Consider the following 16529-nt stretch of genomic DNA (forward strand, 5'->3'; position numbering starts at 1 on the left):
CTTTCTAATGTTTTCTCAGTTATAAATTATTAGAATTAACCTTATTAACATATTCCTTGATTTCCTTCATCCTCTCTTTCTAACTTTTATGCACAAAACTCTCTCCTGAAAAAATGCTCATTGGTCTTCTCAACCAAAGCGACACCTTTGGTCTTCTGCTCAGCTTCCTATCCTTTGCAAAATCAAAATGCTAATTACTTCTTTTATGGTTACATCATGGAGAGTAGAGGTACAATTCCAAAATGTTTGTCATTCTATAATGTTTGAAAGTGTAGGTCATTCATCCAAAATTTGTCATGAGAGAGACATGTAATGTGTTGAAGAGGGATAACTTTCACCTTCTTCTTCGGCATGTGTATTGGAAAGGTCAGCATAGTGCCTCAAATGAGTACACACATATGGAAAGAGCAATGGGACACATGCGGAGGAAGGAACGTGATAAGGGAGGTACTTCACTATGAATTTTTTTAGCATTGCTATGACAACTTTGCTCAATTAAAAGGAAAGCTTTTCGTTCACTTTCTTGTAATTTTATTCTTTCACAATAAAAGTAAGTTCTCCATTTGTTTGACATCCCAAACCCAAATAGCGAAAACGATTTGCATATTCGTTGGAAATCTAGATGTAGCTTATGTTGGTATGACCTAAAGATAACTATTTGAAGGATAGAGATAAGTTGGTCATATAGTTTTATTCAAAGGCTATGTTTATCTAGGGAGAAGTATAGACCAGCCCAATGTAGATTTCTGAATTCCACTGTAGAGCTATAAACACTCAAAATGTCAAAAACCCCTACTCTATATACTAATGTTTGTCCGTGAATTGCCATTAATTCCGAATTGGTATCCATCCCAACTGTATTTTGGGCCTAAAAATTCTGACCCTAGGCTGAACTGCCATTCTCTCATTTTTCTATTGTTGCTTTTTGTTGGGTCTTTGTTGCTTCAATGATACACTGAATGCAGTCAATTGAATCATATGACAATAATATTAATGAATAAAATTTCATCAATGAAACACCTTATATTAATGCATATAAGTAAAACAGATCCCTAATTCTTTTTCCAAGTACAACCTGTATTTTGGGCCTAAAAATTCTGACCCTAGGCTGAACTGCCATTCTCTCATTTTTCTATTGTTACTTTTTGTTGGGTCTTTGTTGCTTCAATGATACACTGAAATGCAGTCAATTGAATCATATGACAATAATACTAATGAATAAAATTTCATCAATGAAACACCTTATATTAATGCATATAAGTAAAACAGATCCCTAATTCTTTTTCCAAGTACAACCTGCATTTTGTAGGTTTTGGTTCTTCATGAAAGAGATTGATGGTTTGCTTGCATTGTGTATCACAAGGCGTAAATGCTAGAACAAAAGTCAATTGCTTAAAGCAATGAGGGATGCAAAAGTTTCATTTCTAGGATTTGTATTATATGATTAATGTAAGTGAAGTCTCAAATTTTTACCTCAAAGCCTTTTTTAACTCATTTCTGGTGCATTGCACGGGTTTAATGCTAGTACAATATAAAGAGGAAAGAGGGGAGGTGAGGGGTCCTCTCACCTATAAGGTCACAAACCTCCCCCTTCTCTCCTTTCTCAAACATGTGGTTAGTTATTTTTAGATTAAATCATTAAAAATATAAGAAATCATTAAAAAACCTCTCTAGTCTTAATTGTCTCTAATAATCCATCCACTATTCAAATAAAACCCTTTTAGGTCTTAATTATTTATAATAAAATGCATTAATCAAAATCTCTCTCTCTCTCTCTCTCTCTCTCTCTCTAATGGTCAATGTCTGTAACATCTTCCCTCGCCCCATTAAATCCCATACATACATATATTAAAACAAGGTTGTCTAGGCATAATTCATTTTTCTTTCTTATTTGTCTTGGTTTTTCTAGATGATATAAACTATGACCATTACCAATATGACAGTAGTCTTGGTGCTTGTGAAACAGAATTTACTAATATGTATCAATTTTGTGCACTCACAAATGGAAGAGAACTCCCCCTTCTCTCCTTTCTCAAACATGTGGTTAGTTATTTTTATATTAAATCATTAAAAATATGAGAAATCATTAAAAAACCTCTCTAGTCTTAATTGTCTCTAATAATCCATCCACTATTCAAATAAAACCCTTTTAGGTCTTAATTATTTATAATAAAATGCATTAATCAAAATCTCTCTCTCTCTCTCTCTCTCTCTCTCTCTAATGGTCAATGTTTGTAACATCTTCCCTCGCCCCATTAAATCCCATACATACATATATTAAAACAAGGTTGTCTAGGCATAATTCATTTTTCTTTCTTATTTGTCTTGGTTTTTCTAGATGATATAAACTATGATCATTACCAATATGACAGTAGTCTTGGTGCTTGTGAAACAGAATTTACTAATATGTATCAACTTTGTGCACTCACAAATGGAAGAGAAAATTTATTAGCTATCATGCTTTCTAACAAGCCCATAATTTGAAAAAAGTTTTACCCAAAGTTATTAATTTATTAACAATCTTGCAAACTGACCATAATAAGCATCATACTCACAATCCTACCCCCCACTTTAATATACTCTATTGGTGTAAATCCCAAAATAAAGGCTTTTAATGTTTGACAAGGTAGATGGAATGGATAGTCCACCATAAATTAAATGATTAGTTTACAATACGATATACTGATATAGCAAAGTTTTCTTATAATAATTATTAATCATGATGATAAATAGTAATTATTAAATTGAATCATTTCTAATTTATATTGCTCATTAATTTATATATATATATATATATTGTTATGATCTTATGACCATGTGACAAAAAATTAATTTGACTTTTGAATAAAAAATGATTTTGGGCATACCCCATTTTGGGTAATTTAATTTGATAATGGCCACACCACATTTTGCATCGATGAAAATAGGAAGAAGACTTTATTATTTGGGGTAGGGCTACAAAATAGATGATTGGTAGACCAAAATTGAATGTGTTGATATTTGAAATAGTATAAGCTTGGAAAGGTATATACTCACTATCAAATGGAATCATTCTTTTTTCAAACATGTATATACTCACTATCCAAAAAAGAGTATAAGCTTGGAAAGGTAGCTACCTCCACTTTAAAAAGACCGGTGGTAATTGTGTTCACTAAAATGGAAAAAAAAAACTCCTTCAAATGATATAAGATCCACAAAATAGGTTATTATTTAGAAATAATACATGTTTTAATCTTTTAAATTAAATGCTAAATTTATATTACAGAAGATGAAATAAAAAATCAAACTTAAAACATAAAAAGGTGTCAAACAAAAATTATTAGAGTATAGACATCATACTTAGCATGGAATGGTCATTCTCTAATTTTGTAAATAAAATGGAATGAAACTTTGCATGAAACATGAACATATGACATAATAAAAGTACAACATTCAAAACCAACTTCAAAGACCATAAGTTTTAAGAATTCATGAGCATCTATCTATACTACTATAGAAAGTGTGATATCTTTTTAAAATCAACTAAAAACAAAACTTGTTTTACTTAGTGGCAAGTAAATAGTTCTACAGCTTGGGTCAAATAAGTGAATTCATGGTGTCATAAATTACATACTAAAAATTTAAAAATATATAAATAAAAACTTTAAAATTGTATGCACATCTCTAATATTATATATTTGTCATATTGCATAAAAATATAAAAAATATTTTTATTAATGATGGAAATTGAATACAAAATTTAAGGGTCCATTTGGTTCCTTGGAATAGGTGTAGAATCCCAAGAATGGTATTTCGATTCCTATTATTGGGGCTGGGGGAATGGGATTCCCCCGTATAGGGAAATGGCCATTCTAGGTTCCCCCCTAAGGAATGGGATTTTCATTCCATAGTTTGTCAAAAAGTAAAGAACTCATAGCAAAAAACCCCCCAAACCCAAATATTAATAAAATAATAAAATACTATTAAATTAATAATAAGATAATAATAATACATTAATAATAAAATAATAAAATATTAACAAAATATTAGTAAAATAATAATTAAATAATAGTACTATAATAAAATATTAATAAAGTAATAATAATAATAAAAGATATTAGTAACTATACATAATAATAAAGTATAAATAAAGTTATTAATTAATACAATTAAAGAAATAATAAAATATACATAAATGAATGATAAATACTAAGATAATAATTATTAAATACTAACAAAATAATAATAACAAAGTACTCATAAAATATTAATAAAGTAATAATAAAATAATAAGTAAAATAAAATAAAATTGAAAATTTTCAATTGATTCCTGTTTCAATTCCAAATAAACAACAACAACAACAACAACCAGAATCTGGTTCCCATTCCCAGCTCAACCAAACGGGCATCAAGAATAGATGATTCCAATTGTGATTATTGGAGATCTTGATTCCTATTTGAATTTTGTCCATGAATCCAAATTGAGCCATAAATGAAACCATTTTCCTCCCTGAGTTATGGGTCAACGGTTCAACTATTCAAATCATTGGAACCCATAATGTCATAGTTAAATACTGTTTTTTAAATAAAAATACATAAAATATAATTTTTTAGACACAAATATTAATTCATCTAAAAAATTAAGCGTAACAATCAAGAATTATTTTTATTATTGATGTAATGAAATACAAAATTTAAAACTAAACGGGTTAGCCCCATGTTGTTATAAATGAATAATAAAATTTTAAAAATATGGAAATACAAGAAATATAAATTTTTAATAGAAAATTTATCACATGTCTAATATTTCATAGCCATAATCTTAAAAAATAAGTGTGATAAATTATTGCAATAAAGTTAATGTATTTTATGCAATTTAAAATATTGTTTCACCATGCAATTTTATATACACCATTAATGTGGAGTGTTAAAAGTATTAAAGGTGATTGGCCAATTATTGTGTTCAATTTTAAAATTATAAATTAAAACAAAGGAAAAAAATGATAAGTGCCTTTGAGAATAAACCAGAAAAAAAGATAATTGACTTTGAGAATAAACCATAAAACAGGAAAGTGTAGCACATTGCATTTTAATATATGGTTATAGATGAAGCAGCACTAATTGCCAAATTTGCATTGTCCATTTCTAGAACCCTAGAACTATGTACTCCTTTCTTGGATACCATTATGATATTATCCACAAAGAGATGTAATCTACCTTTATATGGAATTTGATTTCTTATTTGATTTTCGGCGAGTCTGATTTCTTATGGAAGTAAAGCAAGAAGGTGATAGTTCTTGGTCTGATTTCTTACCCAAGAGTTCGATATGTGGAGCTATGAAACTCCATGAACATTCTTATATTCCAAGTTATCCAATGCCCACCTTTGCATCTCCTTCATTTTGTATAGTCTCTACAATGATTTGAAGTCTAGCATTAGATAGGTATTGTTGATTGGGACAAAGGCGTTGGCGTGATGATGAACAGTTTTATACCTGCAACTTCTGCATCTTGATTTATATTAAATAATGATAATAAATTTGTAGAAGCGGACGGCCACTGGAAGGAGTTTGAGGAGCGAGTTGAGCTTGGATCAGGGCAAGCCCGTTCCAACAGTCTCTACAGCCTTACTTTGGAAATATCTCCGTATTTATGTGATTTATTTCATTTGAGATATAAATATTCCAATGCAAGGTTGTAAAGGGCTGCTTGAATTTCTGAAGAGCACAGGAATTGCATAATGAGCATAAACAACAGGTCATTTAGGGGGTTCAACGGCTTAAAAAAAATTAAGGAGGTTCAACAACATGGTTCATTTTGTTTTGAAAACAAAAACAATTGCCACATCAATAACATGTTACCGAATACCCCATCGATGTATGCAAGAGCAACATGGTCTATTTATTTCATAGCTAAGTAAACCATCCCTTTCCCTTAGCAATGGCAATTTTCCCATCCCCGACGGGTACCCAATTGTCCAGACCTGATGGGGTTTTTAAAATATTATTTATATTTTAATTTGTTATCTATTTTAAGTAAATTTAGTTTTTAAAAAATATGTTAATTTAAAAATTTTGGGGACTTGAGTCTCCATGGGGAACCTGTCCCCATTGGGGACCAAGGAAGGACAACAACTTTTATCCCTAACAAGGATCGGGATCAGGGTGGGGAATATGATCCCACCCTAAACCCTCCTTGTTGCCATTCTCAACTCTCAAATGTGAGAATGCCATTCCACTAGGAATGGGAATGGGATTCCGATTCTTCCCAATCAAATAGTTGGGTCAGTCCATTTCAATTTCAATTTCAGACCCCTATTCCCGCAAACCAAACAGGCCTTTATGATCATGATTTTCAGCAATGTTTTTTTTGGGCCTTGCATTATGGATATGTTCCAACCTAATTGTTAGTCATTACTCAATGCAACCTCATAATAGTTTTCAACGGGTCCGAATGTAGTAGGCCATTAGGTAAGTATAATGAGTGAACACGTAATAGCTGTAGTATGTCCCAGTCAATATGCCTACTGTATCTAATTAATTTTGAATGGAATTGTGTCGTTGACAATTCTGGGCCACAGTTTATATATTTTTGTGACCACTCATTTGGAAATTTTCCTAGTTTGTCTGTCCATAGCGATTATTGAACAACTGTTTAACATTTGTATTTGTCTATTCCTGATTTTGTACTGGTATTCAACTTCACAAATAATAAGATAAGCACAGAATACTTCGAACTGTAAGTGAAAAAAATTTACACTTCAATATGTAATACTAAACTTATTGGCCATGCTATGCTTTCCCACTCAAGCCTCAGTACAAATTCCTTGGTACAAGATTCAACTAACGAGAGAGAGAGTGTGTGAGTGAATAAGACGCAATATACGAGCTGAGTACCACATTTACCAACCACCACAACGGTATTTATACTCGTTTGGTGAGTGACTGGGACATTTCAACGTAGAGACCAGGACAATGTTGTTTGCAAGCTAAGAAGTAATGCTCTCATCTCAAGGAAAAAAATGAACTGCTGATAGAAAGTGTAAAATTCCGGGGCATAGCATCACGCCGAGAAGGAAATCAGTATTATGGGTTATAGGCCAATTATTCTAAGGTTTAGTTTGAGAATGCTTAAAAATAAGAATTTATTCGAATAAGTATTTATTTTGAATTGAAATCACATTAATAATTACCTATTTGTGTTTGAGAAATAAGCTTTAGTATTTATTTAAAAAACTCAATTTTGTTGATATTTAATCAAATACCTGGATCCCCTTAGGGGCTGTAATTCTTTTTTTTTTTCTTTTTTTGGGAATAATACAGCATTTATACTATTTTTGTTTGGCTTTAATTCTCCACTAGAACAAACCAATTAATGTACCAACTGAGCCACTTCTTAATTGGCAAAAAACCCAGTTTTTGAGCTTATTTTTAAGTATTTATTCAATAAGTACTCACTTCCTTTCTGATTATCTTGGCCCGCCACTAAAAATAGCTATACTATCCCTGTTTGAAATAATTGCTTATTCACCAAATGCTGCCTGAAGTTTCAGGAAAGAGAAGCAGAACAATCACAGCTATGACCGTAACTGACCAATATGCTGGTCCGGTCCAATTTTGGTAGGTAACAGGGCCCTTCTACATAAATCAAGGGCAATGAAATGATGGCTGATGGTTCACCTTAACCGGCTGGAGCCCATGATTTGCTCCAGGTGGGCTCGGAAACACAAACCATTGTGAGCATATGTGTATGAGAGATATTCTTAATCCATGGCTGGAATCTGTATTTTCATAAATTCAAAAATTTGGACTGTCAACAGGATTTTTTCAACATAATACTGTTAATTTACAGCTCACACAGACTTCCAATAGTATCAAATGTATTGTCGAGTGAACAAATCTGTCATTTTGAGAGAATCCTGTTGATAGCCCATATGTCCTGATCACCAGGTCAACAATAACCCAATCCGAAAGATGGACTTGGTTTGGATTAGGGCCAATGTAAAAAAAAAAAAAAAAAAAGTCATTAAATCCGAAGTTAGCTTTACCAGAGAATCTGAAGTTCAAAATGTGAACATTTGAAAGTAACGAAAAAAAAAAAAAGAATCAATTCAAACCCAATCTGAGCCCAACCCCAATCTTAAAACTGGGTTCAGTTGGGGTTAAGTAGACTTGTTTGCGAGTAGGGTCGGGCTTCGTCTCTATATTATTAAAATTAGGGATGTAAATGATCTAATTCGAGATCTGATCCCATTCGTTTGATTTCGGATCATCTCCTATTTGATTCAAGAAGATCCAATTTGATATATATTATATATTTATAAATAATATATATGTTATTCATCATTTATTTATAAATACTAGTAATTAAGCATATACGTTGCACGTGATAATTTTTTTACATTAATTATTTGAATTTTAGATATATCATAATTAAGATAAAAATTAAAATTAACAAAAATAACAATATGATTAAAAATAAACTCAAATGCTTGAAATAAATGTGCATGTGCATTGCATGTGGAAATTTTAAATTACAATAACAATTATTATCACTATTATTATTATTATTATTATTATTATTATTATTATTATTATTATTATTATTATTATTAATTATGTATTCCATTAATTTTTGCCATAAATAAAAAATAAATTTTATTTTAACAATTATTTTTAATTATTATGATGAATATATAACATTATAAATGTGATAGAATTTTGTGTTTTATCTTTTTAAAATATTTATTATTCAATTATGGCATCATGAGTTTCTTTGAAAATTTAGATCATTGACCCACCATCTAGATAAGAAAATAACTTTACTTTTGGATTTTTTTTAAAATTATATACATCTACATTATAAAAATAATTTTTACATATTATACTTAATTTTTATTTAACATAATTTATATTTTTTATATATTATTTTGATTACTTGTATTTTTTTTTTAAGATTTATTAGTTAACTATCATATCATCATTGGTTAATCTGTTTGACCCAAACCACTAACCCGCAACCCAAAAAAGGAAAATAATTTGATTTCTAGGTTGACACTAAATTTTATATTACATTTCCACCATTGATAATGAATGTATAATATTAGAGATGTGCTCAATATTTATTTTTATGAATATGTAACATTAGATATGTGCCCAAAATTTTTTCTATTTTTGTTATTATTTATATTTTTATCTTTATTTTTTTTTATTATTTGACTATGACATCATTTCATTTATAGGTTGGTTTTAGCTTTGGCATTCCATTTTCACCATTAATAAAATTACTTTACATTGCATATGTATTTTTATTTAGTATAATGAATATGCAATATTAGAGATATGCCCATTTTTTTTTTATTTTTTGTGTTATATATTTTATTTTTTATTATTAAATATGGCATTATTTATTAACCCATTTAAACCAAAATGGTTGAATTGCTTACCCACCATTGGGAGGGAAGAAAATAGTTTTGTTTTCAATTTATTTTTTGAAATATTTATTTTTATAATATTAAAATTAATTGTGTGGATTTAATGAGAGAATATACCTTAATATGAGATTTAATGAGAAAGAATGGGAAAATAGTTTTATTTCTAATTGGTTTTAAATTTTACATTTCATTTACATCATTAATAAAAACATTTCTTATTTATCATACTTATTATTGTTTAATATGTCGAATATATGATGTTAAAAATGTTCTTACTTTTTTTAATTTTTATATTTTTTGTATTTTATCTATTTTTTAATTTTATTATTTAATTGTAAAAACATAGATTGACCCTTTTGACCCAAAATGGTTTAATTTCTTACCATTGCCTAGATGAAAACACTATTTTTTTCAAGTAGATTTTAAAAGTATGTTCTTATGTTATTGGAATTATTAGTTTATTATGTGTGGATTTAATAAATATAATTTAATGATGATAATAAATAAGGATGCCTTAGATATATGATTCAATGAAGGTGAATCAAATTAATACCTTAAGTGTTGGATTTAATGAGAGGAAATTGAATGCATTGAGTATCTTATAATAGTCTCTTTTCAACTCATTTAATATTAATAATTGATTACCCTTTTGCCTTCATTTTTTATCAACAAATTTAAATATGGAAGGGCAAATTTTGCCCTAAAAAAATTCCTGAAATATTAGGGATACTATTCATGCTTTTTTAAAGTAGTATAGATATTATTTATATTGTATTTTTTATAAAATATGTTATATTTTTTTTATATAAAACATGTGTATATACGATGAAAATAATTAAAAAATACTTGTATATTTTGTTTTTCTTTATTTAAATTGATATATTTTATGTTCTTGTAATAATTTGTTACTTTTTAAAGAAAACAAGTTAGAGCGGATCAGTTTTAAATATCTGACTTACCGATAGGATTCGAATTCAAGTCGAGGCCCATTAGATCCGATCGGATCATATCTGACATGAACAGTATCGGATTGGATTTGGATATACCCTTATTCAAATCCAATCCAATCCATTTGCATCCCTAAATAAAATACATTAAAGTATAATCTTGAGCCTAACTCAACCATTGAGCCTAGGTCATGAGTTCAAATTGGATCCTTGTATAAAACTCAAAACCTAATTAGAAATTTGGGAAATTTGAATTTATTTTCCTTTTACTCAATAATAAAATTGAGCTATTCATACTAAATGACATTAAAAACCATAAATAATGAAATATCACACTATGACTTAATAAAAGAGGATATTAACAAACATACTTTAAGGTTTGACCATGATATTGAAAAACTTACAATCAATTAATTGGTATCATAAAAAGAGGTGACCAATGATGTGGTATTCATCAAAATTCACCAAGGATGTTTTGATTGGTCAAAGCTCTTTCAATACTATGTCTTTCCACTATCATAGATTTTCCATATATTTTATTATATAAAATGTAGTTTTTTGATATATAATATATTGTCAAGTGGGGCTTTCTTGAGAAACCATGAGCTTGACCTAGAAAAAAGTTAGTCTTGGTATTTTGGGCTCAAGATCAAGCACATTGGCCTAAATTCATGTCCAAGCCTAACTAGGCTCCACTTGGTGTGCCTTTTCACACTAGTTGTCAGTTGTTTAGAATCTTGGCAACCCATGTTTTGGTATTTTCTCGTTTGGTTGGGAAAAGATTTATTTGCCAAAAGATGTGCAAAACCCATTTTGGGCTATTTTCGGCTAGGGGTGTCAACGACATTTGAAAATCCGATTTCAAATTCGATATTCGATATAATTGAATCAAATTCAGATAAGTCAGATATCTAATTGGTCAAATTCATATATCCTATTCATACCGAATAGTTTGTCGAATTTGAATTCGAACATGACCTGATTCGATTCGATAAGTATCCAGATTCGACCGATTATTTAATTCTTATATATAATATATAAAATATTTACTTTAATTTTTTATATATATAATTGAGTTATATAAATAATTTATATATTTATATACTTTATATCAATAAAATATTTATTTATATATTTATTAATTATCTAAAATAATTAATTAATTGAATTTGAATCGAATAGAACATTAAAACATTTAATCAAATTCAAATTCGGATATTAATTTTCAACATCCATCGGATACCGAATCGAATTCGGATATCAAATTTTCTAATTAGATTCGAATTCGAATATTGCCTGATACAACGCGAATTTGATCCATTTACACCCCTATTTTATGGGAAGCTCCAAATTGAGCTTTTCGACTTTTTTCCATTGCATCTTTGTGAGGAAAGACGAGCGAAAAAACATGCCTTAACCATATATAGGGGTGTAAGCAGTATTTGAATATCCGATTTTGAATTCGAGATTCGACATAATTGAATTGAATTCAGATAATTCAAATATTTAATTGGCCGAATTCGAATATGACCAAATTTGATTGGATAAATATTCGAATTCGACCGATTATTTAATTCTTATATATAATATGTAAAATATTTAAATGTTTTATAATATATATATTAAAAGTTATATAAATAAATTGTATATATATATATATTCTTTATATAAATAAAAATATTTATTTTACATATTTATTAATTATCTAAAATAATTAATTCATCGAATTTGAATTTGAATATTAATTTTCAATATCTGTAAGATGTTGAATTGAATTTGGGTATCAAATTTCTAATCAGATTTATATACGGATATTGCCTATTCTTATTCGAATTCAATACGTTTACACCCTTAACCAAATGGTCTTCAGACTACTAAGATCTTGATGTAAAAGCTCACATAGTCATTCGACTATCAGATTTGTTGAAAGATCTTTAAAAAATACATGTCGAACGACACCTAAAAAACGAACTGGATTGGGCTAGTTTGGGCGTGTAATGACGGGTTGTGTTAGGGTGACTTCAAACCAAAATCACTTAACCCAACCACTTAACCCAATTTGAACTTTTAATGTTCCTTTCATTTGTTTATTTATTTTTTCTTGATGGGCCTACACAATGGGGGTAATAACCCACATCTCCTTACCCACCCATTAGCCCCCGATATTGGTGGCAGGTGGACTTGATTGTAAATCTTCACTGCAACCAACTAGAAATCTTGTCAAATACCAATTTAGCCATTATTTCATTAGTGGTTAATGACAGAGCCATGGTTTGAATCCGGATTACAATGACACGCCATCAAGAGTTGTGGTTTGAACCATGCTTCTTCGTCATGAATAGGGGGTATTCATGGTCTGATTCAGTGTGGTTTGGAGAAGTTCTCAGACCAGATCAAACCATTTTGGTACATAAATCAAATGAGATCAAACCATTTTATTATGGTTTGGTGCGATTTTTAATATGATTTGGGGACTTTGGGCCATTCTACTTTTATTGGGCTTAATTCAATTGGAAAGCCCAATTAACACCCCTAAAAAGTTAAAAGTTAGAAATTTTATTTTATGATAAAATTAAAGAATTTATTATATATTTATAATTTCATACATTATATATATATATATAAATTGCATTTATCATTTACGGTTTGGTTTGGTTTGTAAGATCTAATAAACCAAATCAAACCCATTTTTAAGTATAAATGGAACCAAACTGAAAAGTAAGTTTGATTCGATTCCGTTTCGTGGTTTGAACCGTATAATGAACACCACTAGTCTTGAAGATGCATTACGATCAACCCAACATTGAGTGAGTGGATTGGCACTGAAGTCGTTACTTCAGAATTTTCAGAAACATCTTAATTGTACCAGTGCGGCCTCACATTGCCACTTGTAGAACATAAGTTGAGATTCAGAAAGTGTAACGGACTCTGACTGGACTGTAGTCTGTTAGTGTAAGGGGGTAGTTTGGTAATTTGAAACCAGTATGGTAATCTGTCATTATTATTTTAATGATTTGTATTTTTAATAAAGTTTGCCGTCAATTACGTATGTCGCACTCTGCCTTGGAGGGAAAATTCCTCGGCCCAAACAACGCACTGCGCGCATGTTAGCATTTTCATCTATCATTTATTTATGTCTACAATGTTTCTGATTCCGTCCCACCTCTCGCTTCCAAGAGCGAAGAAGAAGAAGACGACGACGACGACGGAGGGAAAGGAATAAAAAAAGGGATTAGCTGTTACTTTCTGTGTCTCTCGCATTAATTATCAGAAAGTCTTGCCCGCGTAAGAGAAGTATCTCTCTCGTTTCTCGCAAAATTTCTTTGATTTTTATTTTTAAATTTGAACTTTCTCGTCGTTTGTTGAGTTGATCATTTCTGTATAAGGCGTTGGATTTATAGTCGTTTGCCGAGAATTGGAGAGATTCCTTTGTGCAAAACGAATCTAAAGTTAAGATTTCTGGATAAGAACAGGAGTTTCTAGGGCTGTGCAGAGGAAAGTGAGATTGGATTGCAGTGGATTGTTAGTTTATTGAGGTAGAGGAACTTCAGTTTTGAACGAAGGTGTGGGTTCTTCAGGAATTTGTTTTCAAGGAACATTGCCACTTGGTTTGTAGATTCAATTCTTTAGTTGCTAGGGCTTCATTTGGAGGAGACGGTTAGGCTGAATTTGAGGAGAAACTAGGGTTGCTTATTTGATTGGGTGCGGAGTATAGTATATGATGGTAGATTGATAATGGTGCGGCTTCTGGGATTGGTTCGTGGAGAATTGGATGATTCGCCTCGCGAGATTACTCGCACAAATCCGACTAGTGAGAGTGGGGACAGTGGTTGGCTTATTCGTTTCTTCGATTCGGCATTCTTTTGTGAGTGGATTGCAGTAAGTTACCTCTACAAGCATGACCATCCCGGTGTACGAGATTACCTCTGTAACAGAATGTACACTCTTCCGCTCTCCGGCATTGAGAGCTACATCTTCCAGATTTGCTACATGCTGGTACACAAACCAAGCCCGTCACTGGACAAGTTTGTTATTGATATGTGCTCGAAGTCTTTAAAGATTGCACTGAAGGTCCATTGGTTCTTGATGGCAGAACTCGAGGACTCAGATGATGATGAGGGAATCAGTAGGATCCAGGAGAAATGCCAGATAGCAGCAACTTTGATGGGTGACTGGCCCACATTGGTCCGGCCTCCAAATCCCCCTCCAAGCCCTGGGAGCAAGAACCAGGTTCTCAACAAGCTACTCTCGTCAAAGCATCGCTTACTATCGCTAACCTCATCTCCCCCCACCCAGCGCTCTTTGTCCTTTTCACCCTCACCGGTAAGCAATTTTCTGCAGGAAGAGGGTGGTAAATTCTCTCCTGATGAGAGCAAGCTCTTCAAGAAGTTTATTCCAGGGGCAAAAGTGCGGGATGCACTGCTTTTCAGGAAATCTGTGGACAAGGAAGATGAAGACTCAGAGAAAGATAGTTTCTTCAGGAGGCTTCTTAGAGAGAGTAAAGATGAGGATGAGGATGATGGATTTTTCAAACGGTTATTTCGTGATAGCAAAAGTGATCCAGAGGAGAAAGCAGTTCCAAAGTTGGGAGAAGATGATGAAAAAGAAGGGTTCTTCCGTAAGCTTTTTAAGGATAAATTTGATGAGAAAAAAGAATTAAGTGATAGAGATGATGATGAAGATAAAGGAAATGTGAATGCTGAGGAAGAAGAGCCTTCAGATTTTTCATTATTTCGAAGATTGTTCCGTGTGCATCCAGAGGAGGTCAAGGCTGCAGTAGCAAATGAAAATTGTAATACTGGTGGTTCATTTGAAAGTAGTCCTGGAACAGAGAAATTTTTTCGCAAGCTATTTAGGGATCGGGATAGGTCTATGGAAGATTCAGAGTTGTTTGGTTCAAGGAAGCACAAGGAGGTTAGTATGGAGTTTATTCAAAGATTGCATTTCTTATGTTACGTTGATAGGTGTGTGATGTAAATGTGGTCCCTGTTGTTGCAGTTCATGAGGTTAAGCTGTTGATTAATCTTTATTTGAACAACAGGATTTGATTTTGATGGCTATCATTATTGTTAAGTTCTAAGTCTAAATGATGAGCAAACAATTCTGACAATCGGATAATTCTACAAACATGTCCTAGGTTGCACTTTATCATGACATTGACTAAGAATGAGCCTCAGATTGCAGTTGCACATATTGCACAGTAACACAGTTATGCATCCAAAATTTAGGTTATATAATGGGTTTGTTGCATTGCGGGTTCAGTTACATGGGTTATACATTTTGACATCCTTCTCTATGTGTATACTCATCTCTGGTAATACCAAGGTGAAAATCTTTTGGTCATTCCTTTGCTTACGTTGGGGATTGTGGAGAGATAAAAAACAACTTTTCTTTTTAATGGCAAGGAAAAACCTTTTAGACGGCTATGCACAGATACAGAGTCTGATTCTCAACTGCATTTGGTCCTTCTTGACAATGTAAAACATGGTTAAAGTTTTCCTCAGGGGACTTATGGATTATTGTTTTTTCATAGATATACTTGTCTGCGGAGCACTCTCTTACTCATACATTCTTTATTCTTCTTTCATATTTTAATGGTTTTTTTTTTTAACATTTAGGAGCCATTTGATAACAGCTGAAGTGGCTGAACTGGATGAGTTGTTTCTTTGTCTTTTAGTGGATGCCATTAAGTAGGGTGGCATTTGGTTGGCCTTTCTAAAAAGATCTCTCAATGCCATTAAGTAGGGTGCCATTAGGTTTCCAGAAATGAAGATAAAGCTTGGGCAGCCTGTTTGGTAACTTTGCTGTCCAAACCATTGTATTTGGTCTCATGACAATGGAAAACAATGAAAGGGTGTTAGCAGTCTGATAAGCCAGAACTTAGAAAAATTTCCAGGTTTCAAAATGTAAACAACCCAAACGGAAAACTACAATCAAAGCTTCCTCTTTTTCTTTTGGGTTTCCGTTTTTACTGGGCTGTAGCTTTCAAGACCATCTTAGCAAACCATAAATTATCTTTTTTGGGCTTTATGCCTTTCAGGAACCCAGCTACAGCTTAACCAAACAGGGCCTAAGTTGTGGGTTCATTAATGGGTAAATGGAATGTTGGGTTGATTACTATACCTTTAAATATTTTATTGTGCGGCTTTTTTTATCCACTGAAAGAAAAA

The 16529-nt window shown here is 31.4% G+C and overlaps 1 protein-coding gene across 1 annotated transcript in view; it reads left to right on the plus strand.

The window, feature by feature from the left end:
• Positions 1–13515: 13515 nt before the first annotated feature.
• LOC148851744 (phosphatidylinositol 4-kinase beta 1-like) overlaps positions 13516–16529 on the plus strand; it is a 55704-nt gene continuing 52690 nt past the window's right edge. The window contains exon 1 of the mRNA XM_088943844.1: positions 13516–15273. Coding sequence (XP_088799970.1) covers positions 14095–15273 — 1179 coding nt within the window. The 5' untranslated portion in view covers positions 13516–14094. The remainder of the gene's footprint in view (positions 15274–16529) is intronic.

The sequence above is a fragment of the Nelumbo lutea genome, chromosome 5 (genome assembly GCF_056320005.1).
Source record: "Nelumbo lutea isolate HS-2025 chromosome 5, American lotus-T2T, whole genome shotgun sequence".
NCBI lineage: Eukaryota > Viridiplantae > Streptophyta > Magnoliopsida > Proteales > Nelumbonaceae > Nelumbo > Nelumbo lutea.